The 24,921-nt window shown below is 46.7% G+C and overlaps 1 protein-coding gene across 1 annotated transcript; it reads right to left on the bottom strand.

Annotated features, from left to right (window-relative positions):
* Positions 1-833: 833 nt before the first annotated feature.
* On the bottom strand, positions 834-23,060 carry LOC129382985 (uncharacterized). The gene is made up of 4 exons (XM_055067184.2): positions 23,021-23,060; positions 11,040-11,206; positions 7,958-8,323; positions 834-1,391 (listed from the first exon to the last, which is right to left on the bottom strand). Exons 1-4 carry the CDS (start codon positions 23,032-23,034, stop codon positions 1,258-1,260), a joined length of 681 nt encoding a protein of 226 aa, XP_054923159.1. The 5' UTR covers positions 23,035-23,060; the 3' UTR covers positions 834-1,257.
* Between the last annotated feature and the right edge of the window lie 1,861 nt (positions 23,061-24,921).

Raw genomic sequence — 24,921 nt, forward strand, 5'->3', positions numbered from 1 at the left:
AATGTCATCGCGGCACAAATTTGAGAAATACGATAGTGAATATTAATTTTACCTACTGAAACAAAATCAACTCAAATATCTCGACATGAAGTACACACTCCACAAACACAAAATGCCTTTAACAAAAGGTAAAAAGAGTAGTTCCAGAGACATCGCCTAAATAAACAAGATTTTATGAGCAATTAGGCAAACAACACCCACTGTATGTTTTTACGTAAGCTTAACACAGGAGTAAATGACAGCCTGGCATCAAAATAGAAGTGTAAGAGGTCGCTGCGACCAGTTTTGCATCGCCACGCCGTGGGAAAAAAATTTATAAGGTGATGATTGGCCCATGAAGACATTTGAATAAAGTAGCTTTGATGAAGTGGCACAGGACTTTGCTTGACGAATTTCATTTTCAGTACTTTTGTTATCATTTAAAAAAGTAGCGATGAAGTAATTTGGGCAGTGTCTGCCTTAATTAGCCCTTAGTTTTGGCAATCGACCTCATAAACTTCTCAGCTGAGAAATTACCCTTATCATGAAGCAAGTTTTTTTAGACTTTGGAGTACATTGTTTAATTTCCATAAACATATATGTCGCGAGGGTGCACGTGTGTAGTTTGCTTATTATTAAAAAGTAGAACAGATAATGAAAATCACACCTATGTGCCCGCTGTTTGCGCAGGATTGAACTTGAATGTTACAGTACTTATGTACCGATATCAAATAGTTACTAGTAGAAGGATAGCTGCCTGAAACTGTTATTGAAAGCGTTTCGATAAGAACACTGAGATAATAGTTAGGGAATCGACGAGAATCCTTTTAAAGCGACACAATAAGCGCAAGGAGATAGGGTTGATTCGATCTGCTTTGGAGAAGATGGTTTCGGTACAGCAGCTAACAATTAAATTAACAAGATAAAGACTGCATCACTAAGCCGTGAAAACAAAGCCTCACAAAGCGGCTCAACAAAGAACATAACAGATTCCTAAATACATCGAGCCTTCACAATGCAGCAACATGACGACGCAACGAGCAAGTAAGAGTATCCTCAAAACACGTATTGGCTTTGAAACGTCGGTTCGCATTTCCTGCTGCCACAACTATTACCGAACACGACTTCTGGTGCGCATAGGTTGAGCGCCTATGCCCTTCGCATTATTGAGGGTGCTGGATTAATGAGCCTCTAGTGCTGTAGAACTCGCATTCGCATCTGCTGATCGCTGCTTTTCTATCTTCCAGGTGTTTCGTTTGGCCTTACGGCCGTTGTACCTCAGTACCGCATTGCATTTCGGGCCCGAAACCTCCGGCCCCACGTAAAAGTCACGAATCGACTTCGTCTGCTTGCTCTTCGTCGCCTGCGTCGGCTCCGCCACATTCCCTCCCAGTGAAGCCGTCGTCTTGACCCTGGAAACAACCAAAAGGGATAGCCGAAAGCAGACATGGCTGTAGCTTATTACGACAAATTCACGCATCACTAATGCTTGAAATTTAATTAAATGACCGGTATGCACGTAATGAGCGCCACAACTTGTTCGTTTAACAAGTGCTGCCCCTTGCCTAGTTGAACTACAGGGACAGAATATTTCCAAATGACAACTAAAAACGTCCATAGCAGGGTCCAACTTTCCAAAGCGTTTCACTTTAGTGTCCAACCGAAAAATAAAGTTACGCAAAATTTATTTTACCCCTTCTGTGGTAATAACATGACTTGCTTAACAATAATGCTTCGGTAGGAGCTCTGGCCGCTTTACTTTTCTAGCCCCACATTGCCAAACGGCGCTACCTTTGAAGAGCACTAATTTAGCACGGTGGAATCGATGTCGTTGTCACAGACGAAATGCTAGACGCCAAGAACATATACCTCTGAAGTTCGCGGATGCAAACCGGATGAAAACAACAACAATAATTTGTCCAATTTTCTTAGTACGCTCTCACGGGACCGTGGTCAAGCGTCGGTCCACGCCCAGAAAGTTTATAACATCTGAACTCTTTCTCTCTCAGTACCTAACCAAACTGCTAAACACTGCATCAGTCCGATGGCATTCTTCGCATTCTATATTGCCGATGACATTCGAAAGAAATATATTTTCCCAAAGCATAACCTTCTAAAAAAAAAAGAATGCATCAGATCTTTTCCTACCATTCTATGTGAAAGTGCGCTCATACTTAATACTCAACGACTAACGGGATATGCGTTCTGTGTTTTTCCTGGTTACCGTGCCTTCTAGAAATACTTATGAACTCTACCTAAGATCCCGCGGGTTTCTACAGACGTAAGAGGAGTCGAAGGCTTGTACTTGCTGTTTGCAACAATTTATTCGATAGAAGCTGATTAACTGCAGAATCGGATTCTTCCATTCCTTCCACAGCCAGAGATCAGCCACAAATTCAAGTTTTCTTGTCAAAAAATATTCAGTTATTCAGTACACATTACAAATATGAGGTTGCGAAGAATTGTTAACAATAAAACGTCACCCGCTTGCATGTGCGCAGGCTGTTGTTCTCAATTACGTTATAGAGTGAAACCGCGCTTATAATTTTCTTTTTATTGTTTTTTCTCGCTTTCTTTTTTGTCATTGTAAAATGGGTGTTCCAAGCTGGTAGTTACGAGGGCCGGCCACACCGTCGAACTGCTTACTTAGACGTCCTTATGTGGCTGGTTGTTTTTAAATTCCGCCTTATGCGCACATCTTATTTAACGTCCTAAAATGAGAAGCAGTTGAGACGCCTGCGTATTTTTGGTGCTGTCTCCGCAAAAATGGCATTCAACGTCAGACAGTTTCCGACAAAAGGTATCGTTGTTGGCTATGGTTGACAAATAGTATCGTTGCCATTTCTCAAACAGTCCACGCACTGCTGTTGTAGAACGTTAGCGCCGCAAGTAACGGGAGAGAGAGCACGCGCAGATGCAGCGTCACGAGGAACGGGGCAGCACATGCAGCGCGAGCACCACAAGCTACGAGGGGAAGCACGCACAACGCGATTGTGCCCCGCAGGCAACGAGAGAGAGAGCGAGAGAGAGAGAGCGCACACTGCGCGATCACGCGTTGCAGAATCGAGCGTCCTTCCTTTCTTTAGATCACTATCATCGAGCGGAGCAGGCGCGCTGCAGTACAGACACCGCACAGCGGGGCGGCGACGCGACCGCGAAAATGTATTCTTAAAGGGCCTCTCACCAAGTCTGGTCATGTTGAGCTGACACGCGCAGAGCATACATTGCGCGATAACGATCGTGTCTGTAAAGTATTACATCGCTGCGCGCCACGGCAAGACCTGAAATTTGAAACCGAACGCCGTTTCTCCTTCTCCCCGCGGCCGCCGCGCTCCAAGCAGGACGACGACGTAAGCAGGAGGATGACGCCTGCGCCTACGTACTGGTGTCCGCAGTGTGACGTCGCTCGTGGTGACATGTGACCTCGAGAATTCAAGACAACATCTGCTATCTGTGCGATCTGTTGCTTGAATTCATGAATAGAAGTTTAGAAAAATAATAAAACACACAAACGGAATGTCTGCTGCGTGTTTTTGTTTTACTTCGCACCGAAGCAAGAGAGATGTACTTCCGCTTCGTCTGCTCGTTCCCATGTTCGTGCGGTCACGTGCGCAGGTACCGAAACTATGCCATTCTCTACCGTATTCTAGCGCGTGATCATGCTCTGCAATCCGCTTGTTCTGCCTCAGTATTCGTGTAGCACTGAATCATACCGGTAGTCATTTTCCTTGTTCACAGCGTGAAAAATCTTGGACTGCGCGAACGAGACAACAGCTCGCGCGCGACGCCGTCGGCGGAAGTGCGTAGCACTGAAAAAAAAACAGCGAGGAGAAAAAAAAATGAAGGCAAGCGGTATGAAGAAAAAAAAATGAAAGCGGGGCCGGTGACGTATGCGTCACACCATCCTCTAGGTCTGGTATGGAAGAACGCAGGGAAGGAATTTCGCTTGCGGAGGCTAGACGGGCCGAGTGGAGAGAGCGTCTTGCTTGGCATTGGAGCCCGGCTGCTGAAATCATGGGTTCGTGGCAAAGAAATATTTCCATCTCGGCTATTAATGACCCGATGTCAAAAATTCCTGCGGCAGAACACTGCCTAGAGTACACGTAACAACTTACAGCGTATACCCGAAATTCGCTACGGGCCCTACTGAGGGGCCGTTTAAACAATCATGCCATTTCTCAACATACGTAGCAGTACCGCTTGACCAAGGTTGCGAGATGTATCGCGAACGCAAACATATCGCGAACTCCAGTCGGATTTTCTCCGTCGTCGCAATATTCCTCATATATTCAGGAATATGTTTGCGACGTTTATATATTTTATGCTAAGTTCAATCACCAAATTTGCTCAAAGCAGATCCTTGGCCAATAATTCTTAGAATTTTCGACGATTTCTGGGAATGAGGGAAACGCATGGAACATTCTATTCACAGCGCATGTCTTTTAGCTTAAATATTCTCCGAGTACTAAACAGGGCGAAACAGTTGCAGTGCCCGAAATCTGAAAGTGATGTAATTTCACTGGCACCTCTCTTTAGGGGCAGCAAAGTGGACCCTTAGCCATGTCATTCCTTGCTTTCCTTGGCGTCATAAACATTTTAAGGGCATCAGAAATCCCAGCGAACACACGTATGTGACATTCGCGTGTTGTCGCACCCACGTATGCTTAGAACAACGTCCGAAGAGTTCAAGAGCAACGGGATATGTTGTTATTGCTATTAGCGCTCCACCGCGAGCGCATAATTGCGAATTTCAGTGCGATAGCGATTAAGTGAACATTCTTTGGGCGTTCTTGCCGTCGGCGTCGCAATCCTCGTGATGATCCGTATAAAATTCAAGGGCGATAACACCGTCACCCCGTGCCGTATGCGGTATGTGCGGGTGAAAGCACGCGCGCAGAGCTCACGATCGCGGCTCGACATGGGAGGAAAGCTGAGAGGAAGCGCGCTCTCTTCCGTCGCGTGAAAGACCGAGGGGGATGGGAGGGAGGTAAGGGGTGGCAGGGGGCGGCGTTGTTCTACGGGAGCAACTGCGTATTTCGGGACCGTGCGCAAGGGGAACCGATGTTCGCGGCTCAATCTCGTGCGCGCAAGGGAGGTAAGCGGAGAGGCTGCGCAGCAAGAAGTGGAGCAGGGCGCGTTTTACTCAGGCCGCAAGTGCGTGCTGTGCGCAGGCACGCGCGGTCGCGCGCACTCTAATATAACAGCGATCTGCAGACGGCTCGTGCCTTTGCTGTGTTCTTTCTGCTCAGTTTGTGTTCATCCGATAGAGGACGCGAAGGTCACTTCGCGCTTTACTGCGGCCGCGCTTCCTTACGCCAGCGTTCTGACAGCGTGTTCGCGGTCATAGGGTGTAATGTGTTCATGTTTGCATCTGCACACTGAAGCAGTGTTTCTTAAGCTTATACGGCCGATAAATCTGCTATCCTTACTTCGTATAACTGTCTACGAATTCGCTATCGGTGGTTCATCTTTCGGGCTAAACTGGAACATATATTGCGATAGCAATTATATAGACACTCCAGGAGCATTTCTGCCGTCGGCGTTACCGTCGCCGTCGCCGTGAGGTTCCGTATAAAGTTCAAGGATGATAAAGTCGCCGCGCGCCGTATGCTGTGTGTGCGAGTGAACGCGTGCAAGGGTGAGTTGGCGAAAACGGCTGAATTTCGCGTCTGCGAGCGACGAAGGTGGGCCAGAAGCGCGCCTTCTCTTGTCGCGTGCGAGGCAAGGGGGTGAGGCGAAGAAGGGGGGCGTTCTTCTCCGGCGGCTGCTGCTTACCGCGCGGCCGAGCAGGCACCGTGTCCTGAAAGCAATCTGCGACGTGGCCAAAATGCGCGCCCGCACTGGCCTCATCTTCAAAGCGTTTTTCGATGTTTGCAGAGTGCGCGTAGTGCCGGTAGCTTCGTATGTGCTGTGCTTTCGACGATTAGTTCGTGTTGAAGCGAGAGCTGCACGATGGTCAAGTCGATCGCTGCTGCTGCCGCGATTGCTCCCTCCAACATTCTGGCAACGAGTTTCTGCGCTCATTGAGAGAGATGTGTTCATGTTTACCTTTGTGCGCGTGACACCGTGCTTGTTAGTTTAGTTAAAACAGGTTGGCAGGCTAGTCGGTTTGAATTCATGATATAATGTTTAAGTGCTACTGATAGAGAACGTATAAAAACACGGACACGCAGACACAGCGCTGTGTGACAGTTTCTCTCTACGCCCTCGTTCAGTCGCTCTTACACATTATATCAATCTTAATTTAGTTCGTAAGTGGAGGTTTACAAGTTTATACGGCATATAAAACTACTATCTACTATCTACTAATTTGCTATCGCAATGGACGCTTCGCCTTGCGGACGGAACTGCGATTTTTTTCATTAATGTACTGCTCAGTTCTTCTGCAATCTACCGATCTGGATGTGTATCACATTACAGATCATCATCGTCATGAACATGCGGTGGGTCATCTCAACGAGCTAATTGGAGTTGGCCGAGGAGCAGCATGCGCGAGATTGTGGCCTAATAGAGAACAGAGCTCCTGTTATTTGGGCATGTGTTTCAGTAAGTGCATCGTGCACGCAATTTAGTTTTATTAGATACCCTGTGACTCAAGTCGGTTCGACAGTTGGTTTCGAACCCGATTCTCTCAGCACAACAGGCAATGCTCTGTGTATTGAACCATGGACTACATGGTTACCAAAGTTGGGAGTTACTCTGCAAGACTGCAGCACCCAGCCAGCAGCTTCGATCGGTCAGGAAAGCACCGGAAGTTTTCGCGTTAATACAGTAGACGGGCAAGATGCTCAAGTTGTGGGGACACACCCGATTTGTAGCGTGAGATCAGACGCAACAAACGCAGTATATACCGAATCCTATGCCACTCTTTCTGTATACAACTTGCTGTCGCACGGCGGCCCCATTGTCACCGTGCTCTAGAGTAGCGTGCCTGAGGATGGCTGCACGATGAAAGACATGAAGTCGCTTACTGGAAGGCGTACACGAGAGCAGCAACGTCGAGATGACTTTATATGACAGTTTCACCTACCGTAAAGCCCTGGAAATCTAGTGGTCCACGTATTTTAATCACAAAATTAAATATGCAAAAGGTTTTGACGTGTACTATGTCGATGACAAAGCGCTTACAACTTTGTATTGTTTGTTCGTGGTGTTTTTCTCAAAGAGACGAGTGGAATAGAGCCTTTAACTCTCGCTCTGGCGGCAGCATGTTTCCGACCCCGGAAAACTTCTGCTCCTGTATTTATGGCCGCCAATTTACCCAAGGAAATAATGCCTATTTTGTCCCGCGGTTTACTATGGGAACATGGTTTTCATGTGTTCAGATATAAAGAATGTGCCTTCCGCGTGGACAATATGTAAGTAGCGTTCTTATTGTATATTGCATTAAAATTCATCCGTCAAGCGTTTTAATTGTACGACAACCCTGGTGCCAGCAGGAGAGTTGTATATGTTTGTAGTCATATGTAACTTCTGCTGTGTTGTTTCAGAAGTCGTAACGGTAATGTTGGTAATGGTGAAGCTCTGTGTATAATCTTACAAATACATTCATCGCAACATGAGTTCTGTGTATTTGGTTTGACTTTAGTAGACAGACTGAAGCTTATGTATTGGCGATAACTTCGTTTTTTCGGTCTTTCTCTATACGCCTAAGGAAGTGCGTTTCCGATATGCTGAAATGCCACTGGGTTATCTTGGGGCTCGCGGAATAGTTGCGGATGTATTACTCTTCGTTAGTCGTTTCACCAATACAGCATGGCGTCATCCGCACGTCGCTTTCTCCTACAGAGTACAGGCTTAGTAGGGAACGACTTTAGAGCATTTAATGCACTCATGAAAAGAAGTGTGCTCCGGGGCTGGTTCAGGAAACGTCCGGTCTTTTCTACACGAGCAGGAAACAGCACTGAGCTGGCGTCGACTATCGCTCATGAAATGCAAGCTGGTTTGCATAAAGCCTAATCGCATTAACCTTTCTTACCTCGCAAAGGTAATCGCTGACGCCCTCCTACAAGACGACTGCTGCTTGCGACAAGCGACGTACGAGCTCGGAGTTGTCGTTGCTGCCGCATCTCTGCGCTCAACGAGCGCCACAGCCAGGCATAAAGGCGCGCCTGGTAGTAGGGACGCAGTCGGCGCCAGATGCGCAATAGCCGCCTGCGACGCCACTTGCGGACGCGAAGTCGATGGCGGCGTAGCCGCATCCACAGCAGCCGGGCCGGCTCTTCTTCCTCGGGCGCTCCGATCTGCCGCAGGATGGACTCGGTCGACGTGGTGGTTGTGGTGAGTTTCTTCTTCTTGAGCGTCGCCACGTCGGCCACCTTGCAGTCGGGACATTCCAGCTTGGCTGCACGATTGCGACAGTTTGTCACCGTTATCAGCCTGCATTTAGGTACACTGCAGGATGAAGGCCACTCCCAGCGAACTTCGATTAACGCTATCTTGCACCATCTGACGCTAGCTTACGCCAAATTTACTCATTTCATCACACCAACTATTTATCTGCCGTCGTCGACTGCGCTTCCCTTCTCTTGACACCCATTCTGTAACTCTGATAGTATTCCTGTTATTTGTCCTACGCGTTACATGGCCTGCCAACTCCATTTCATTCTGGTAACGTTAATTAGAGAACCGGCTAGCCAGCTTTGCTTTCTCATGCAGGCTGCCGTTTCTTATCGTGACGCCTAACATTTTTCGTTCAATCGCTCATAGCATATTCCTTAACGTGTTCGCAAGCTTCTTTGTTAACTACCATGTTAACTCCCGTACCATGCGTTGATACTGTATAAATCAATGATTATACTCTTATCCCTTCAAGAAAAGCGGTAAGTTTCGCTCATAACATGGTAATGCTTGCCGTGTTGCGAAAATTACAGCGGGTAGAATACTCGCACTGTACAACGAAAGTCCCGGAAGGTGCAACCGCCACCATGGCCGTGACTTGTGACACTGACTAAGAGCTTCCCAGGATTAGTTCCAGTATATATACATATACAGCCACGAAAGTGGGCGGTGATGCGGCACCGCGGCAGCTCAATTTGTAAGAGCATCACGCGTGTAAATCGAACACGTGGGCTCGTATCCAACCTACGGCAACTTGTTCTTTCACCCAGTTTCATTTTTGATTTATTTATTACTTATAAACTTCAATTAAACATGAAAAATAATTTTCCCTGCGATTTCCTTGGTGTAATTGTATGTTGGCTTCTTATGATTGTGACTAACAAACATTGGGCCCCTCGGTTTCCATTCCTCACGTTCAATGTATGAAATCACTCCCGTGAGGAAACAGCCAAACGCGAGATTCATAATGGGAAAGAAATAAAAAATACAACACAATCAGGGGCGCTATAGCGTAAAGTTATTCCAAACTGTTTCTATTCTATTTCTGCAACTTGCCATCCACGATTAGTAAAACAATTTTGGGCCACCCCGACTTCCCTTTTTCGGCACGCGACGACACCAAAACCACGAAGTCTCCCCATCTGATATGACATGTACACATTAAACATGTGCGATTACACAGAGCAAAAGAAGAATAATAATTTCTGATTGTACACCGTTTTTTTTTTTCTTTTTTCTTTCTATTAGGCCTCCAATGTTGGTAAAAGCTTTCGGGCTGCGCCCATTTCGCCCGTCTGTCACGCACCGCCACGAAATTGCGAAAGCTTGTCACGCGAAAACCATGTGTATATATATGGTTTTGACGTGCACCTTCATTGCATCTTTAATGCCTATAGGCATTACAGGTGCATTAATGTACATTTAATGTGTATGTTCTTTAATGTTCAGTGTATTAATGCACCTTTGGTGCCTACAGGCATTAAAGGTGCATTAACACACCGAGCGAAATTGAACTTTTTTGGGGAACACCCGGAGACTGCCCCGCCCCAAAACAAATAGATGTCTGCGTACCGATCATTCGGACACTGGCTACTCGGAGCTGCAGGAGAGCATGAATTTATTTACGTTTCAGTAGGTTTACGGCCTTATGGCACGTTTACAACATTGATATGCTAGGTCTTCTTCGCTGAGGAGCGCTTTTAGCGTCATTTTTAACCTTCTGTTGCACGTCGCCACAATTTTAAACCAGCCACCACAAGCCATGGAAGGGGAAGCGGGCTACTCGCATACGCCGGCAACACCTTCCTCTGCGACTATCTAATTTGACTACTGTACCTCAGGCCTATCGAAATCTTCACCTCTGCTACGTTCTCCTCGCATCTTGCCAGCCACTTAGATAAGACGAAAAAAACTGTCAAGATAAGCAATGATATTCGTTTTGAAAGCAAATAATAGTGACCTTGATGAGAGTGTTCGATTTGTTGGCTCAAGCAACGCTGCCGGGCATCGTCTGATGCTTGCGTTATAGATACACAGAGGAAGACAGAAAACGTCTCACACACACACAGACACACACACACACACACACGCACACACACACACACACACACACACGCACGCACGCACACACACACACACACACACACGCACACGCACGCACGCCACACACGCACGCACGCACACGCACGCACGCACGCACGCACGCACGCACGCACGCACGCACGCACGCACGCACACACACACACACACACACACACACACACACACACACACGCGCGCGCGCACGCACACACTCTTTCTATCTCTCTCTCTTTGGTACCGAAAACCCCAAAATATATATCACTCAGTAAATAGCGAATCTAGCTTCGGAATGCGGCAGGCGCTAGTGGGCGTGAGCGCGCGTTAAATAGTTCGAAAAGATAAATATATGTATCGTGGGTTCCCTGCTGCAGGAGAAATGGGCTCATTTAAGAGAAACAATTTCTTAACAGTCTTTGCACTCACAAACGAAAGGACAATCCTGTTCGTCGGTGTCTCTCGGTGCATGGCGTTGCAGATAATAATCCACTTCCAGATCGACTGATGTCGAGAACATACGGAAACTTTTGTCCATAGCAAAAGAGCGTATGTGCACACACACACACACACACACACACACACACACACACACGGAGAAAGAGAGAGGGAGACATCATGAATGCCGCGCCCTCTGCGTGTACCTTGGAGGAAGTACAGGTACAGCGAGAAGAGGATGATGCCCACGAGCGTGATTAGGAACACAGACAGGAGCGCGAGTATGCCCGTAGTGGAGAGCCAAGGCCTGGACGCTCCGGCCATGATGGGCATCTCGTCGTCGTCCATTCCCTCCATGCCCATGCCCATTCCACTGTGAATGGGAGTAAGGCCGACGTCACAAGCCGGATATTCACGTCCAGCATCGCGTTAAACCTCAAGGAGCTAGCCCGTGATTGGAACGGCTTCACGACCTATAGTCGAAACATGAAGGAAATTATACGGCAACTAGTAAGTATAACAATAAAGCCCCCATGATAATCTGAGATAGTCACTCTAGTTCTGTCTCCCAACCAGCATTACTGATCCCGAAAGTACCGCTGCCTTAAATTTCGCTGCTGCCGCTGCGCACGAACTTTCGGGGTTCATATTCACTGTTCCTACGAATAAGTTAGCAAATAGCGAGTGCCAGTGACTGCTTTTACACTGCTATTTGCTATGAATTTTTATGCCCAACTTATTAACATCAATTTACAGATATTTTTCTCTTCTAGACATAGCAAAAGAAAAGAATGCCAAATAGGTAGGTACAGTATATATCTCAGCAATGACGGTGTTGTGATATAAGCGTAGTGGGGAGAAGCAGTAGGGCTCATTTGAGGAATGGCAGTCGATGTCGTCCATGAGGGCCAAGTTTCACACAGAGGGTCACACCCGGCGCCTATCGGGCCGTTGGGTATAGCCATTTGTTGGACATGATTAACGCATGTGGACGATGTCGAACGTCTCAACTCCCACGCGGACTCACAAAAGTGTTTGGCAATGTTTGTTTAGCCTCCTGACTGTGTTGAGCTCGCGTTGCGACATTTATGCGATGACGGTGACGTGGCAGCCCAGCTGTCCGCATGGTGTAGCGGCGTACATGGCGCCGCGGCTACTCATGCAAGTCTACGGTGTACAGCACCCGCTACCAATTGGTGCACCATGATTTGGGCGCCAAGGAGAAGACTGGAGGAAGTGCCATCCGTTACTTCGTATCGTCGCTTTTCCGTTCCGATTGAAACTCTCCTTTGATGCTTACTGTCATCTTTTCAGTCAATTTAATCGAGGGACAGTGCGAACGAGAAATCATTTGTGTGCCTTCCACGTGCAGTGAACTGAGTGCTCCCGTTAGTCATCCTGTGAAAGGTCAAAAGGTAGCGAGCGTGCTGTTGTCACGATTTGGACGGGTCATTTCCGGCAAGGCAGTAGCTGTGAGATCAGTGGAAATCGTGAACACGTGGCGTTCGTATAGACACATAACCTGTAGCTATACTGCTAGCAGCTCAAGGCCTTTGTCAGCTGCTCTAGGAACACATCCGTCACTCCAGTGTGCTGGAAGGCAAATTTGTTGTACGCGACAAATGGAGTCACGCAGGCAAACGCGGCCGTACGGGCACATTTCATCCCAAGATTTGTCTACATACACATGAAAGAAGATGTCCTATCACTACACTTGTGCTCTATCGTACATTACACGTGGATTGGCATGGTTGCTGAATTTTATGGGGATGATAGTAAGCAAAGGTTGTTTTCTTTTTGTTTCGTTTCTTTGTCGCAGTGGTCCAATCGAATCCCTTACTTAGTGGACAGTTTTAGTTTAATGTTAGCGTAAAAGCGGTGGGGGGGGGGGGGGTGGAAGTAGCGTTACCGTTCAGCAAAAGAACTGTGCAGAAAGTGAGTATTTGTATAGCGTGATAGTGTAGTTTACGTGCGGGACGCAATTCAATTACGCTAAGAATTTCGCGTACATAGTCCACCTAAGTGATGTTGTGCGTGCGCGCGTCCGGAAAGTGCGGGATACTGCGCAATGGAAGCTAGCAGCACGTTCTATTTGTACTTTACATATCCGCCCATCTTCGGCGAAAGATGTACTAGAGCCTCTGAAATCTTTTGATCTCAGAGGCCACATGCCTTCGTTGCGCCTGTCTCCTAACTTCAACGATAGGTGCCACTGGCATCTCAGAGTTTTCTCTTTCAGGGCTTGGACGCGTTCGGAACGAGAAACGATGTCGAAAACTCCTCAAGGATATACAGAATACTCTGTAGTAGAAGCGCCCTGAGACTAAGCGAAAGCCCTTTACACAGTCATTGGCTACGAACGAAGTGAATTCTATAAAAGCAACGCCCAATTCATTTCGAAGTGGTCCGCTGGCACTGCCTCCATGTTTTACGTAAACTATGTAAACAGCGCTAAGACGGTAACGTTAAATCTGAGCAATAGAGTGCGTACGCTAAGCGGTATGCGTCGCTTAGTGTTCTGAGCATGCACATTTCAATCTTGCTATTCCACTAAGCCACCATTAGGCTAAACACGCTAAACTAAAATTCTAGTGCCATCCTTGTTTTCCGACAGCAAAAGAAATAACCTCGAAATTAAGAGAAAGAAATATTTACGCCAGCAATTGATAATCGATGACATTTTGTCAAACAAGTAATTTCTTTCCTTGAGCAAGGTACACCTGTACCTGTCCAATGCAAAAAGGGAAAGGGGCAGCGTCGAGACAATGTCACATGATATTTATTGACGCCGAAAATTAGGCAAAGTTTGGAAGGATTGCAGCGTTGCACTGCACAGTGCAAACAGGGCTTCATGGCATAGTTCATTGTTGTAGAATGGTGGATGAATTAACTTGTTTGGGTCAACGTCCGTGGGGTTTCAGTTCATATCCGTGAAAAAAGAACCCGCACAGAGTTAACTATCTTGGTGCTGTACGTTTTTGCAAAAAGGTTCGCTTTAGACACCCGTATTATGTTATGATAATTATCATGTGTCTCAAAATCGACAATCCCACCGCTAGTGAAGCATTATTTTCGTGAAATGACGCAGTGTAGCATATTATTAAGCAATAAGCGAAGCAGCGTAGCAATATAAATTTATTAGACATAAGATTTGGGGGGGGGGGGGGGGGAGAGGTACTGTTAAGCAAAAATCGTTGATTGGTTTGCTGCGTTAAGAAAAAATAGACGATCGTTTCGAAGAATCCGACGAATGTCGCATTTGCATTAACCCTTTCCCTTTTAAATCAGCCACCTGCTATATTACCAATTACTACCATGAATACAAAGGGTGTGGTTATTAGTCGTTACACATCGCAGGCGGCACTAAAAACCTTATTGCTCCTATATTTAGCATGAACAACCAAAACAGTAAATAGCTCCGAAATCGTGTTAGGTATTAACAAAGGCGCTGTCCACTGCAGCAGTAAAGACACTCAATTTCACTATGAACATTTAGCTTCCAAGGAAGTCACTATCTTAACAAACTGGAATTAGAGAATCAAAATCGAGAAATGCCATCTGGAGTTCACAGAACACGAACAGCCTTAGCTGAGATCTCTTTGTGAAATTGACGTTGCTCACATTACAACAGCCGCTGCGCATCCTCAGTGTTTCTTTTATTTATTTATTTATTTATTTATTTATTTATTTATTTATTTATTTATTTATTGATACTGCAATCCCACTTTGGGGATTTTGGCAGGAGGGTACAAATGTTGAAAAGATCACAAGAAAGGCAACCAACAAATACATAGATACGTAAGAGTAAATAAACTAATATCAACTAAAATAGAAGGCATACGGTAAGTACTAAGTTATACACGATGTAAACAAGGTAAGTGAAGGCTGTTGAACTTGGGTGTTAGTAGGCTGGTTCCATTCCGTTATTGTCCGCGGAAAGAAAGAGTATTTAAAGGAGTTGTTACGTGTGCGAAACGGGGCAATTGTTAATAGGCGTCTTTGTCTAGTGGCATACCCGGATGAAGACGTTATTACATCTGAAGTGTCTAATTTATAGTGGCTCTTTACAATTTGATACATAAATTTTAGCCTAGATGACCGGTTTCTTTGGTTGATTTGTGGCGAGTTGGCTCTGGTTAAAAGGGCAGAAATAGAAGTGCGTCCAAAGCTGTTATAATCGCACAACCATTTTCTGCACGCTTTCAATATTGTTAATATTGGTACGGGTGAAGGGGTACCAGATTATCGCTGCGTAATCTAATGATGGGAGAATAAGCTCTTTATATGTGGTCATGCGGATATCAGGAGTAGTGAATTTTAATGCTCTTCGTAAAAAAAAAAAAAACTTACAGTTTGCATTTCTTACGACATAATCAATGTGTTTAGTCCAGTCTAAGTTACTTGTTATCCATATTATCATGGGTCAAAGCAATCATTAAGAGGAAGCGTTCGCTCGGGCCCAACTCCGACGCGGACTATTCAAATACATGTAAAACTCAAAAACGTTTTTCTGAGATAACCCCTGGACCGATTTTAATAAAATTTGTTGCATTTGAGAGAGAATGTTAAATTCTACTGAGTGTTTAAAGTGGAATAGCGATTTAGGGCCTGAATTTTGTGGAAGGGTTTTTCAAAAATTCGGAAGTTTGAAAAAAATAAACGGGCGAAGTTTATAAATAATAGCTCTGCATCAAGAACAGGTATCACGGTTCTGTAAACGGCATCCACTGGATCATTGAAAGCGGACAAATTCGATATGTCAATTTATATCTTACGTGAATTTTTTACGTTGTGTAGAGAGATTCTGCAATAGCTGTATTTCCATATTACTGAATTTTCTTAGAAGGATGTGTAACAAATCAGTTTTGTACGCTTAGATGTACGATCAGATGCATTTCACAGAATTGTGATATCCTTTTTCCTTGCTGAGTCAAACTTCGTAGTTTAGATTTCTAAAAATTTCCACTTTTTGCCAATCTTTAATAAACAATTGACGATCTAAATCGAAAACTGGCAACCAGCACTCACTATGTTTTGTTTTTTCTTTTAAATGCAACAAACCTCGTCAAATTTGGTGCAGTGGTTGCGGAAAAAGAACGAATTCTCCTTTACATGTATTTATATAGCAGCACCCGAGCTAAAGCTTCCTCTTAAGTCGTTACACCCTGTGTGGAAAGGCGCAGCAGGTACTATCGGCCAAAAAAGTAAACGGACCACGGCTTAGGTGGCCGGAGCGGCTGCGGGGCCACACCGGGGCGCTGCTATCGCCCTGCGCGCGCTGACGGTGAGAGTGCCCCGAGTGACGCCAGACTTCGCCCTCACTCTCACGCGGTGCCTTGTCACGCTTGAGAAATTTCTAGTACACCGTTCGGTTGCTCTGGTGCTGGCAGTCGCGACGAAGGAAACCGTGCATCGCCGGTATTCCAGCACATGGCGCTGTCGCACAGGGGCGGACGGCAGCCGGACAACAAACTGCGGCACTGAGAAGGAACGCAGACCCGTCCTCATTGTTGTTTTGTTTATATTCACCGTATCTTTTATATTAGTGCATGTCGCCGGCGTCCACCGCTGCTCGATGTTAGGCAGCGTCGCGCAAGTAGGGGCAACAGCGGCTACGGTGACGCGCGCTCTTTCACGCCGGCGCGATAGTCGCAGGCGGCAAGGTTTACTGCGGGCACGGCTTATATGTCGAGATCACTTTTCCGTCATTGTCTCCAGTAGTACGTTTAATATTAACATCAGCGACGCCTCTGAAAACTGCTTTAATTAAATACTACAATGCGTAGGCCGTAATGAAACCTCACAAAAGCACGGCCAGGAAAAGATAATTGGGAAGAGGAATAGGAATAACTATAGTCAGTCAGGAACGTTTATTCATGGAAACATTCCGTGGCTTGAAGGGGTCCTCAGTGCGATGAAAAGTTGCCGTCGACCGCGATGACTTGGCTTACTCGCCTTGGCATCGAGAGCGCCGCCGCTATAGCTTCGGGCGTCCACGCAGCGCTTCCAACTCTCTAACAAGGTTGCCAGATTTGGCTACTTTTCGAGGCTGTTGGCGGGGAAAAAATGCCTTGGCTACTTGGCTACTTTCTTGGCTACTTTTGAAATAGCGTGACTATTGTAAAAATTGAATACAAACTTGTGTGGCTCATATTATGCAGCAACATTAGCAAATATTTAGGCCAATGCACGACGACGACACTTCAAATCTTTTCAAGCTGGTCCATCATCATCGTCAATCTGAGTCGGGCGCTTTCATTTCATGCAAAGGATTTCGCACTGGTGACGTCACAGCGTGTTCCATCTTCGCATTGACGTTCCCCGTGAGGCCTTCCGCACGCTTGGCTTCTTCGATTTTCGAAGCTCTGGCAGCCCGCTGGCAGCCAGACGGCAGCCAGCTAGTGCCGGTCCTGATGGGAAGTCAACGTGAGGTGGGATCCTAAGAAAACCCGAAGCCGCCCGAAGTTTGCAAAATCGAACACTTGGACAGCTGACCGCGGGATAAACGTAAACATGCTATACCAGCATGTCAGCGGCCGGTCTGGCCGGCGCGCTCTCGGCGTAGTCGGTCCATTTATGTGTTCCCAGCTTGAAAATATACAGCTGTATTCAAGAATACGATCACTTTGCGAGATTTCGCGCGACTGGGCATCTCACTTTGCAGAGCATAACAAAAGGCCTGCGACGCGTCCGATGCAAAGACGCAAAATCGCACCTAAATAATCGCGAAAGCGATCGCTCGAGGATGCCTCGAGCGATCGCTTTCGTCTCTTTGTTCAAAATTTTGCTGACATTGCTTGGCGCACATTCTTCGAGAAATGTGGGCCAATATTAACTCAGATATTTACAGCTGTACTGGAGCTGTGATTCTGATTTGTGATAATATACTAGTCATATTACATGCTGATCAAAGCGCTCTTAGCTGTAGTCATTTATACACGTTTCATAATATTTTTTGTATGTTCCTACATTTACTAAAAGCAGCTTTAAGTGTTGGCTGTGATTATGTCTGATGATGTCTGTGATAATAAATGAAAATGCAACGTTTTTCCATAACATGGCTACTTTTTTGGCTACACTTCTGTATGTGGCCAAAGTTGTCTACTTTTCTGGCTACTTTCCCAGATTTTTTGGCTACTTTTCACATTTTGGACCTGGCAACCCTGCTCTCTAAGTTATCGCGATGACGTGAAAGAGCGCGCGTCACGGTAGCCGCCGTTGCGGCGACTTGCGCAATGCTGCCTAAAATCGAGCAACGGTGGATGCCGGCGACATGCACTAATATAAAAGATACGGTGAATATAAACAAAACAACAATGAGGACGGGTCTGCGTTCCTTCTTAGTGCCGCGGTTTGTTGTCCGGCTGCCGTCCGCCCCTGTGCGACAGCGCCATGTGCTGGAATACCGGCGATGCACGGTTTCCTTCGTCGCGACTGCCAGCACCAGAGCAACCGAACGGTGTACTAGAAATTTCTCAAGCGTGACAAGGCACCGCGTGAGAGTGAGGGCGAAGTCTGGCATCACCCGGGGCACTCTCGCCGTCAGCGCGCGGAGCGAGACAGCAGCGCCCCGGTGTGGCCCCGCAGCCGCTCCGGCCACCTAAGCCGTGGTCCGTTTACTTTTTTGGCCGATAGTACGTTGTTCAATGCGAATTGAAAGTCGGGGAACCATTCACCAGCAGCAAATAGTTGTCAACGCGACATGCCAGTTTAAGCACGGTTGTACACTTTTGTAAGTTCTCTGCGCATCTGCGGTAGATCTCGCCAGCAGACTAAAGTGCACGCGTAGGATGTTAACCTTGAGTGTTTTTTACAATTGCCTGTTGCGCATTATATGTCAGTTATGGCAGAAGGCTCAAAGCAAACGGCTCAGAAATAATGGCGGTTCCTCAGAAGGAGCTACGCTACGGTTGAGGACCTGTATATTTGTGAGAAGCCGTATTTACTGCCCTGTGATGCATTTTCGGGACCCGCCGTGGTTACTCAGTGGCTATGGTGTTAGACTGCTGAGCACGAGGTCGCGGGATTGGACCCCCGCCACGGCGGCCGCATTTCGATGGGGGCGAAATGCGAAAACACCCGTGTACTTAGATTGAGGTGCACGTTAAAGAACCCCAGGTGGTCGAAATTTCCGGAGTCCTCCACTACGGCGTGCCTCATAATCAGAAAGTGGTTTTGTCACGTAAAATCCCATAATTTAATTTTTAATTTCACTCCTGCGGGGACGGTAGAGTATCCGCCTCCCGTGCAAGAGGACCGTGATTCAAATCCCGGGCTGCACAATTCTCCACCGGAAAATACCAGAAAAAAAAAACCGTGTGTTGAGAAAATTGCACAAACAGGCCTGGAGTGCGGCCTGATCCCGGTGACCAGAACCGGTAACGCACTCTCTCACCAGAGCAGGATTGGCCACCCTGATGCAGTACTTGGCCACAACCTCCTATATGAACACAACAATCAAACCCCGGCCCTCAGTCCCCAGCAGCTGCGAAGCAACTGACCACGGCGGCGGTCAGACCTGCGACGCTGCAGAGGGTGCTAAGAATCCCTGGCTCCGGACAGGCCGCCATTGGAATATGAACCTGGCAACGTTTAACGCTAGAACGTTATCTAGTGAGGCGAGTCCAGCAGTGCTATTGGAGGAATTAGAGGGCAGTAAATGGGATATAATAGGGCTCAGTGAAGTTAGGAGGCCAAAAGAAGCACATACAGTGCTAAAAAGCGGGCACGTCCTGTGCTACAGGGGCTTAGCAGAGAGACGAGAACTAAGAGTCGGATTCCTGATTAATAAGAACATAGCTGGTAACATACAGGAATTCTATAGCATTAACGGGAGGGTGGCATGTCTTGTTGTGAAACTTAATAAGAGGTACAAAATGAAGGTTGTACAGGTCTACGCCCCTACATCTAGTCATGATGACCAAGAAGTCGAAAGCTTCTATGAAGACGTGGAATCGGCGATGGGTAAAGTCAAAACAAAATACAGTATACTGATGGGCGATTTCAATGCCAGGGTAGGCAAGAAGCAGGCCGGAGACAAGTCAGTGGGGGAATATGGCATAGGCTCTAGGAATAGCAGAGGAGAGCTATTAATAGAGTTTGCAGAACAGAATAATATGCGGATAATGAATACCTTTTTCCGCAAGCGTGTCAGCCGAAAGTGGACGTGGAGGAGCCCGAATGGTGAGACTAGAAATGAAATCGACTTCATACTGTGCGCGAACCCTGGCATCATACAAGATGTAGACGTGCTCGGCAAGGTGCGCTGCAGTGACCATAGGATGGTAAGAACTCGACTTAGCCTTGACTTAAGGAGGGAACGGAAGAAACTGGTACATAAGAAGTCAATCAATGAGTTAGCGGTAAGAGGGAAACTATACGAATTCCGGATCAAGCTACAGAACAGGTATTCGACTTTAACCCAGGAAGAGGACCATAGTGTTGAAGCAATGAACGACAATCTTATGGGCATCATTAAGGAGGGCGCAATAGAAGTCGGTGGTATCGCCGTTAAACAGGAAACCAGTAAGCTATCGCAGGAGACGAAAGATCTGATCAAGAAGCGCCAATGTATGAAAGCCTCTAACCCTACAGCTAGAATAGAACTGGCAGACCTTTCCAAGTTAATCAACAAGCGTAAGACAGCTGACATAAGGAAGTATAATATAGATAGAATTGAACATGCTCTCAGGAACGGAGGAAGCCTAAAAGCAGTAAAGAAGAAACTAGGAATAGGCAAGAATCAGATGTGTGCGTTAAGAGACAAAGCCGGCAATATCGTTACTAATATGGATGAGATAGTTCAAGTGGCTGAAGAGTTCTATAGAGATTTATACAGTACCAGTAACATCCACGACGATAAGGTGAGAGAGAATAGTCTAGAGGAACTTGAAATCCCACAAGTAACACCGGAAGAGGTAAAGAACGCCTTGGGAGCTATGCAAAGGGGGAAGGCAGATGGGGAGGATCAGGTAACAGCAGATTTGTTGAAGGATGGTGGGAACACTGTCCTAGAAAGATTGGCCGCCCTATATACACAATGCCTCATGACCTCGAACGTACCGGAATCTTGGAAGAACGCTAACATAATCCTAATCCATAAGAAAGGGGACGCCAAAGAGTTGAAAAATTATAGACCGATCAGCTTACTGTCCGTTGCCTACAAAGCATTTACTAAGGTAATCGCAAATAGAATCAGGAATACCTTAGACTTCTGTCAACCAAAGGACCAGGCAGGATTCCGTAAAGGCTACTCAACAATAGACCATATTCACACTATCAATCAGGTGATAGAGAAATGTGCGGAATATAACCAACCCTTATATATAGCCTTCATTGATTACGAAAAAGCATTTGATTCAGTCGAAACCTCAACAGTCATGAAGGCACTACGGAATCAGGGTGTCGATGAGCCATATGTAAAGATACTGGAAGATATCTATAGCGGTTCCACAGCCACCGTAATCCTCCACAAAGAAAGCAACAAAATCCCAATAAAGAAAGGCGTCAGACAGGGAGATACGATATCTCCAATGCTATTCACAGCATGTTTACAGGAGGTATTCAGAGACCTGGAGTGGGTAGAATTGGGGATAAGAGTTGATGGAGAATACCTTAGCAACTTGCGATTCGCTGATGATATTGCCTTGCTTAATAACTCAGGAGACCAATTGCAATGCATGCTCACTGACCTGGAGAGGCAAAGCAGAAGGGTGGGTCTGAAAATTAATCTACAGAAAACTAAAGTAATGTTTAACAGTCTCGGAAGAGAACAGCAGTTTACGATAGGTAGCGAGACACTGGAAGTGGTAAGGGAATACAACTACTTAGGGCAGGTAGTGACCACGGATCCGGATCATGAGGCTGAAATAACCAGAAGAATAAGAATGGGCTGGGGTGCGTTTGACAGGCATTCTCAAGTCATGAACAACAGGTTGCCACTATCCCTCAAGAGGAAAGTGTATAACAGCTGTGTCTTACCAGTACTCACCTATGGGGCAGAAACCTGGAGGCTTACGAAAAGGGTTCTGCTGAAATTGAGGACGACGGAGCGAGCTATGGAAAGAAGAGTGATAGGTGTAACGTTAAGGGATAAGAAAAGAGCAGATTGGGTGAGGGAACAAACGCGGGTAAATCACATCTTAGTTGAAATCAAGAAAAAGAAATGGGCATGGGCCGGACATGTAATGAGGAGGGAAGATAACCGATGGTCATTAAGGGTTACGGACTGGATTCCAAGGGAAGGGAAGCGTAGTAGGGGGCGGCAGAAAGTTAGGTGGGCGGATGACATTAAGACGTTTGCAGGGCCAACATGGCCACAATTAGTACATGACCGGGGTGGTTGGAGAAGAATGGGAGAGGCCTTTGCCCTGCAGTGGGCGTAACTAGGCTGATGATGATGATGATGATGATGATGATGATGATGATGATGATGATGATGATGATGATGATGATGCATTTTCAGGGCTAGTTGCGCCTTTATTTCGAGAAAATGTGCATAACTCGAACCACAGACGAGTTTGCAAACATCTATCATTTAAGAGCCTATGAAAGCTATCGCTCTAGAAAAACTAAAAAAGAAAAAAGAGAAAAGGAAGGCCGTCGATCACCATATGTACACTCGCGGACTGGCCTATGAATATACACACTGAGGTTCACGGCCAAACATCAGTGAGCTCCGGTGATTTCGAGTGGGTGTGTGCTTTAGCATGCGCGAGTCGAAGCGAATTAGAATCTGATGCTACGTACCGTCGAACGGAGTTGAGCTCAATGTCGCGAGACATGATTGCTTAATTTTGCATAGGTATTTTAGTGAGCTTGAGTCAGCTTTAGTGAGCCTGCCTTATTACTGAACCTGCTCCAACGTCTGGTGTACCTTTCAGCCCGAGTCAGTCAGCGTGGGTTCGATCGTGATTAGGTCGAGTCTGAATAACTAAGGTTGTGTGATTCTGGTCGAGATTGAGTCTGGGTGAGCCTCAAGAAAACGTGCATCTCGTGAGTGAGTCTGAGTACTGATCTTTTTTCTGACCTATCTTGATCACCACACAATTTACGGCACTTAAAGTGTGAGTGCTAGCTTACACGGCGCGACTTTGTTGCACGTTCCGCTTAGTTCTTCTTTTAATTGTTCAGCACGTTCGCATGTATTCTGATACGTTCTGTGGAAAGAACATGAACGGAAACTTACACATTGCCGTCCATGGCTGGCCACTAAAGGTGCTTGCGCCCTGAAAAAGAGAAAAAGAAAGTATTGGTTTTAACGTACCAAACTCCAAGAAATATCGAGATTTGCAGGCCCATACCATATGCTCCGTTTAGGCGGCCCAATTTTCAGTTTCAGAAAAAGTAAGGAAGAATGCACGGAGAAAACCAAGTAATGCTACCGCACGCCCATGAAATAGCCGTTCCTCGACACTTGTTCAACAATTTGGGTGCGATGAAAATCCGCTAAATGGTTTCGGGCATGAGTGATATAGCTCAAATTATTGAGTTACGATTAAGTAGGAGTATCATACTATGCAAACGCAATAGTATATTCTCTCCCATTACAAAAATGAAATACATTACTGCAGATACTATTATGGGTTAAGAAACAAAAGGAGTGCAAAATATTTATGTACTTGTTTGTATGAAGCGTAGAATATGTAATTAAATATATTGTGACGCAACAGTAATCACGGCTTTTATTCCGCGTCACAAGATTAGGCGAACCGACCACGCCCACAGCACGGAGCACACTCGAGAGCCAGCCCCACAAGCGATGATGAAGAAGAACCCCATATAAACCCCATGTGATGATGATCGTGTACAGATGACCAAGAATAGCTTATAAATTCCCACACTAATGTCCCCTCGCGCGAGAGCGGCCATCCTGGCCGCAATTCAAAGGGGCGGTGAACGTCTCGTGAAAGGCTTCATACGGGAAACATGAACAATCTCAGCGGTGCGGCAGCGGCGGTCATTTGGAACAATAACTGGTTCCACGCGATAGTTCACTGGAGAAGTCTGCTCCAAGACTTTGTAGGGGCCCATGAACCGAAGCTGAAACTTGTCACACAAGCCAGGAGTACGAACTGGTGTCCGGAGTAGCACTTCCTCGCCAGGGCGGAAGCACACGACGCGATGAGAGGCGTCGTAATGCTGCTTGCGGTCCTGTTGCCGTGCTTCGGTGTTGATGCGGGCGAGCTGGCGACAACGCAGAATGCGGGACACATATTCTTCGCAGGAGGAAGGACATTGATGGACAGTTGGCGCGAAGAAAGAGACGTCAAGACAGGAAGAGGGCGAACGACCATAGACAAGGTAGAATGGCGAGTAACCGGTCGTGCGTTGAACGGCGGTATTATATGCAAAGGTCACGAATGGTAAAATTGCGTCCCAGTTTCTGTGATCCGGGTCAATGTACATGGCTAACATGTCTGACAGCGTGCGATGAAATCGCTCTGTGAGGCCGTTGCTTTTGCGGATGGTAACTGGAGGTAGTCTTGTGGGTGGTTCCGGAGGCTCTGAGTACTTCGTCTAGTAGTTGCGAGAGGAATGCTTTTCCACGGTCGCTCAGGAGGACGCGAGGAGCACCGTGACGCAGTATTAAGGATTGAAGTATGAATGCAGCAACTTCAGAGGCTGAGGCAGAACTCACACAAGTTGTTTCGGCGTAGCGTGTCAAGTGATCAACGGCTGTCACAATCCATCGTTTACCGGTGAGAGTCACAGGAAGTGGGCCATATAGGTCAACTCCAACGACCTCAAATGGTTGCGACGGACAAGGAACCGGTTGCAGTTGTCCGCTTGGAGCTGATGTAGGGAGCTTTCGACGCTGACATAGAGCGCAGGAAGCGACATACCTCGCTACACTGGCGGACAATCCAGGCCAGTAGAAGCGCCCTTTGATGCGGTCATAGGTTTTCTGGAAACCAAGGTGACCAGCAGTCATGTCGTCGTGAGAAGCCCGCAGGACATAAGCACGTAGAGAGCGAGGCAGAACAGGAACCCAGCGTTGACCGTCAGGGTGATAGACATGACGGTATAGGACGCGGTTGTCAATCTTAAATTGCGTCAGCTGCCGACGAAGGCGGGCGTTAGGCGGGC

The sequence above is a fragment of the Dermacentor andersoni genome, chromosome 3 (assembly GCF_023375885.2).
Source record: "Dermacentor andersoni chromosome 3, qqDerAnde1_hic_scaffold, whole genome shotgun sequence".
Taxonomy (NCBI): domain Eukaryota; kingdom Metazoa; phylum Arthropoda; class Arachnida; order Ixodida; family Ixodidae; genus Dermacentor; species Dermacentor andersoni.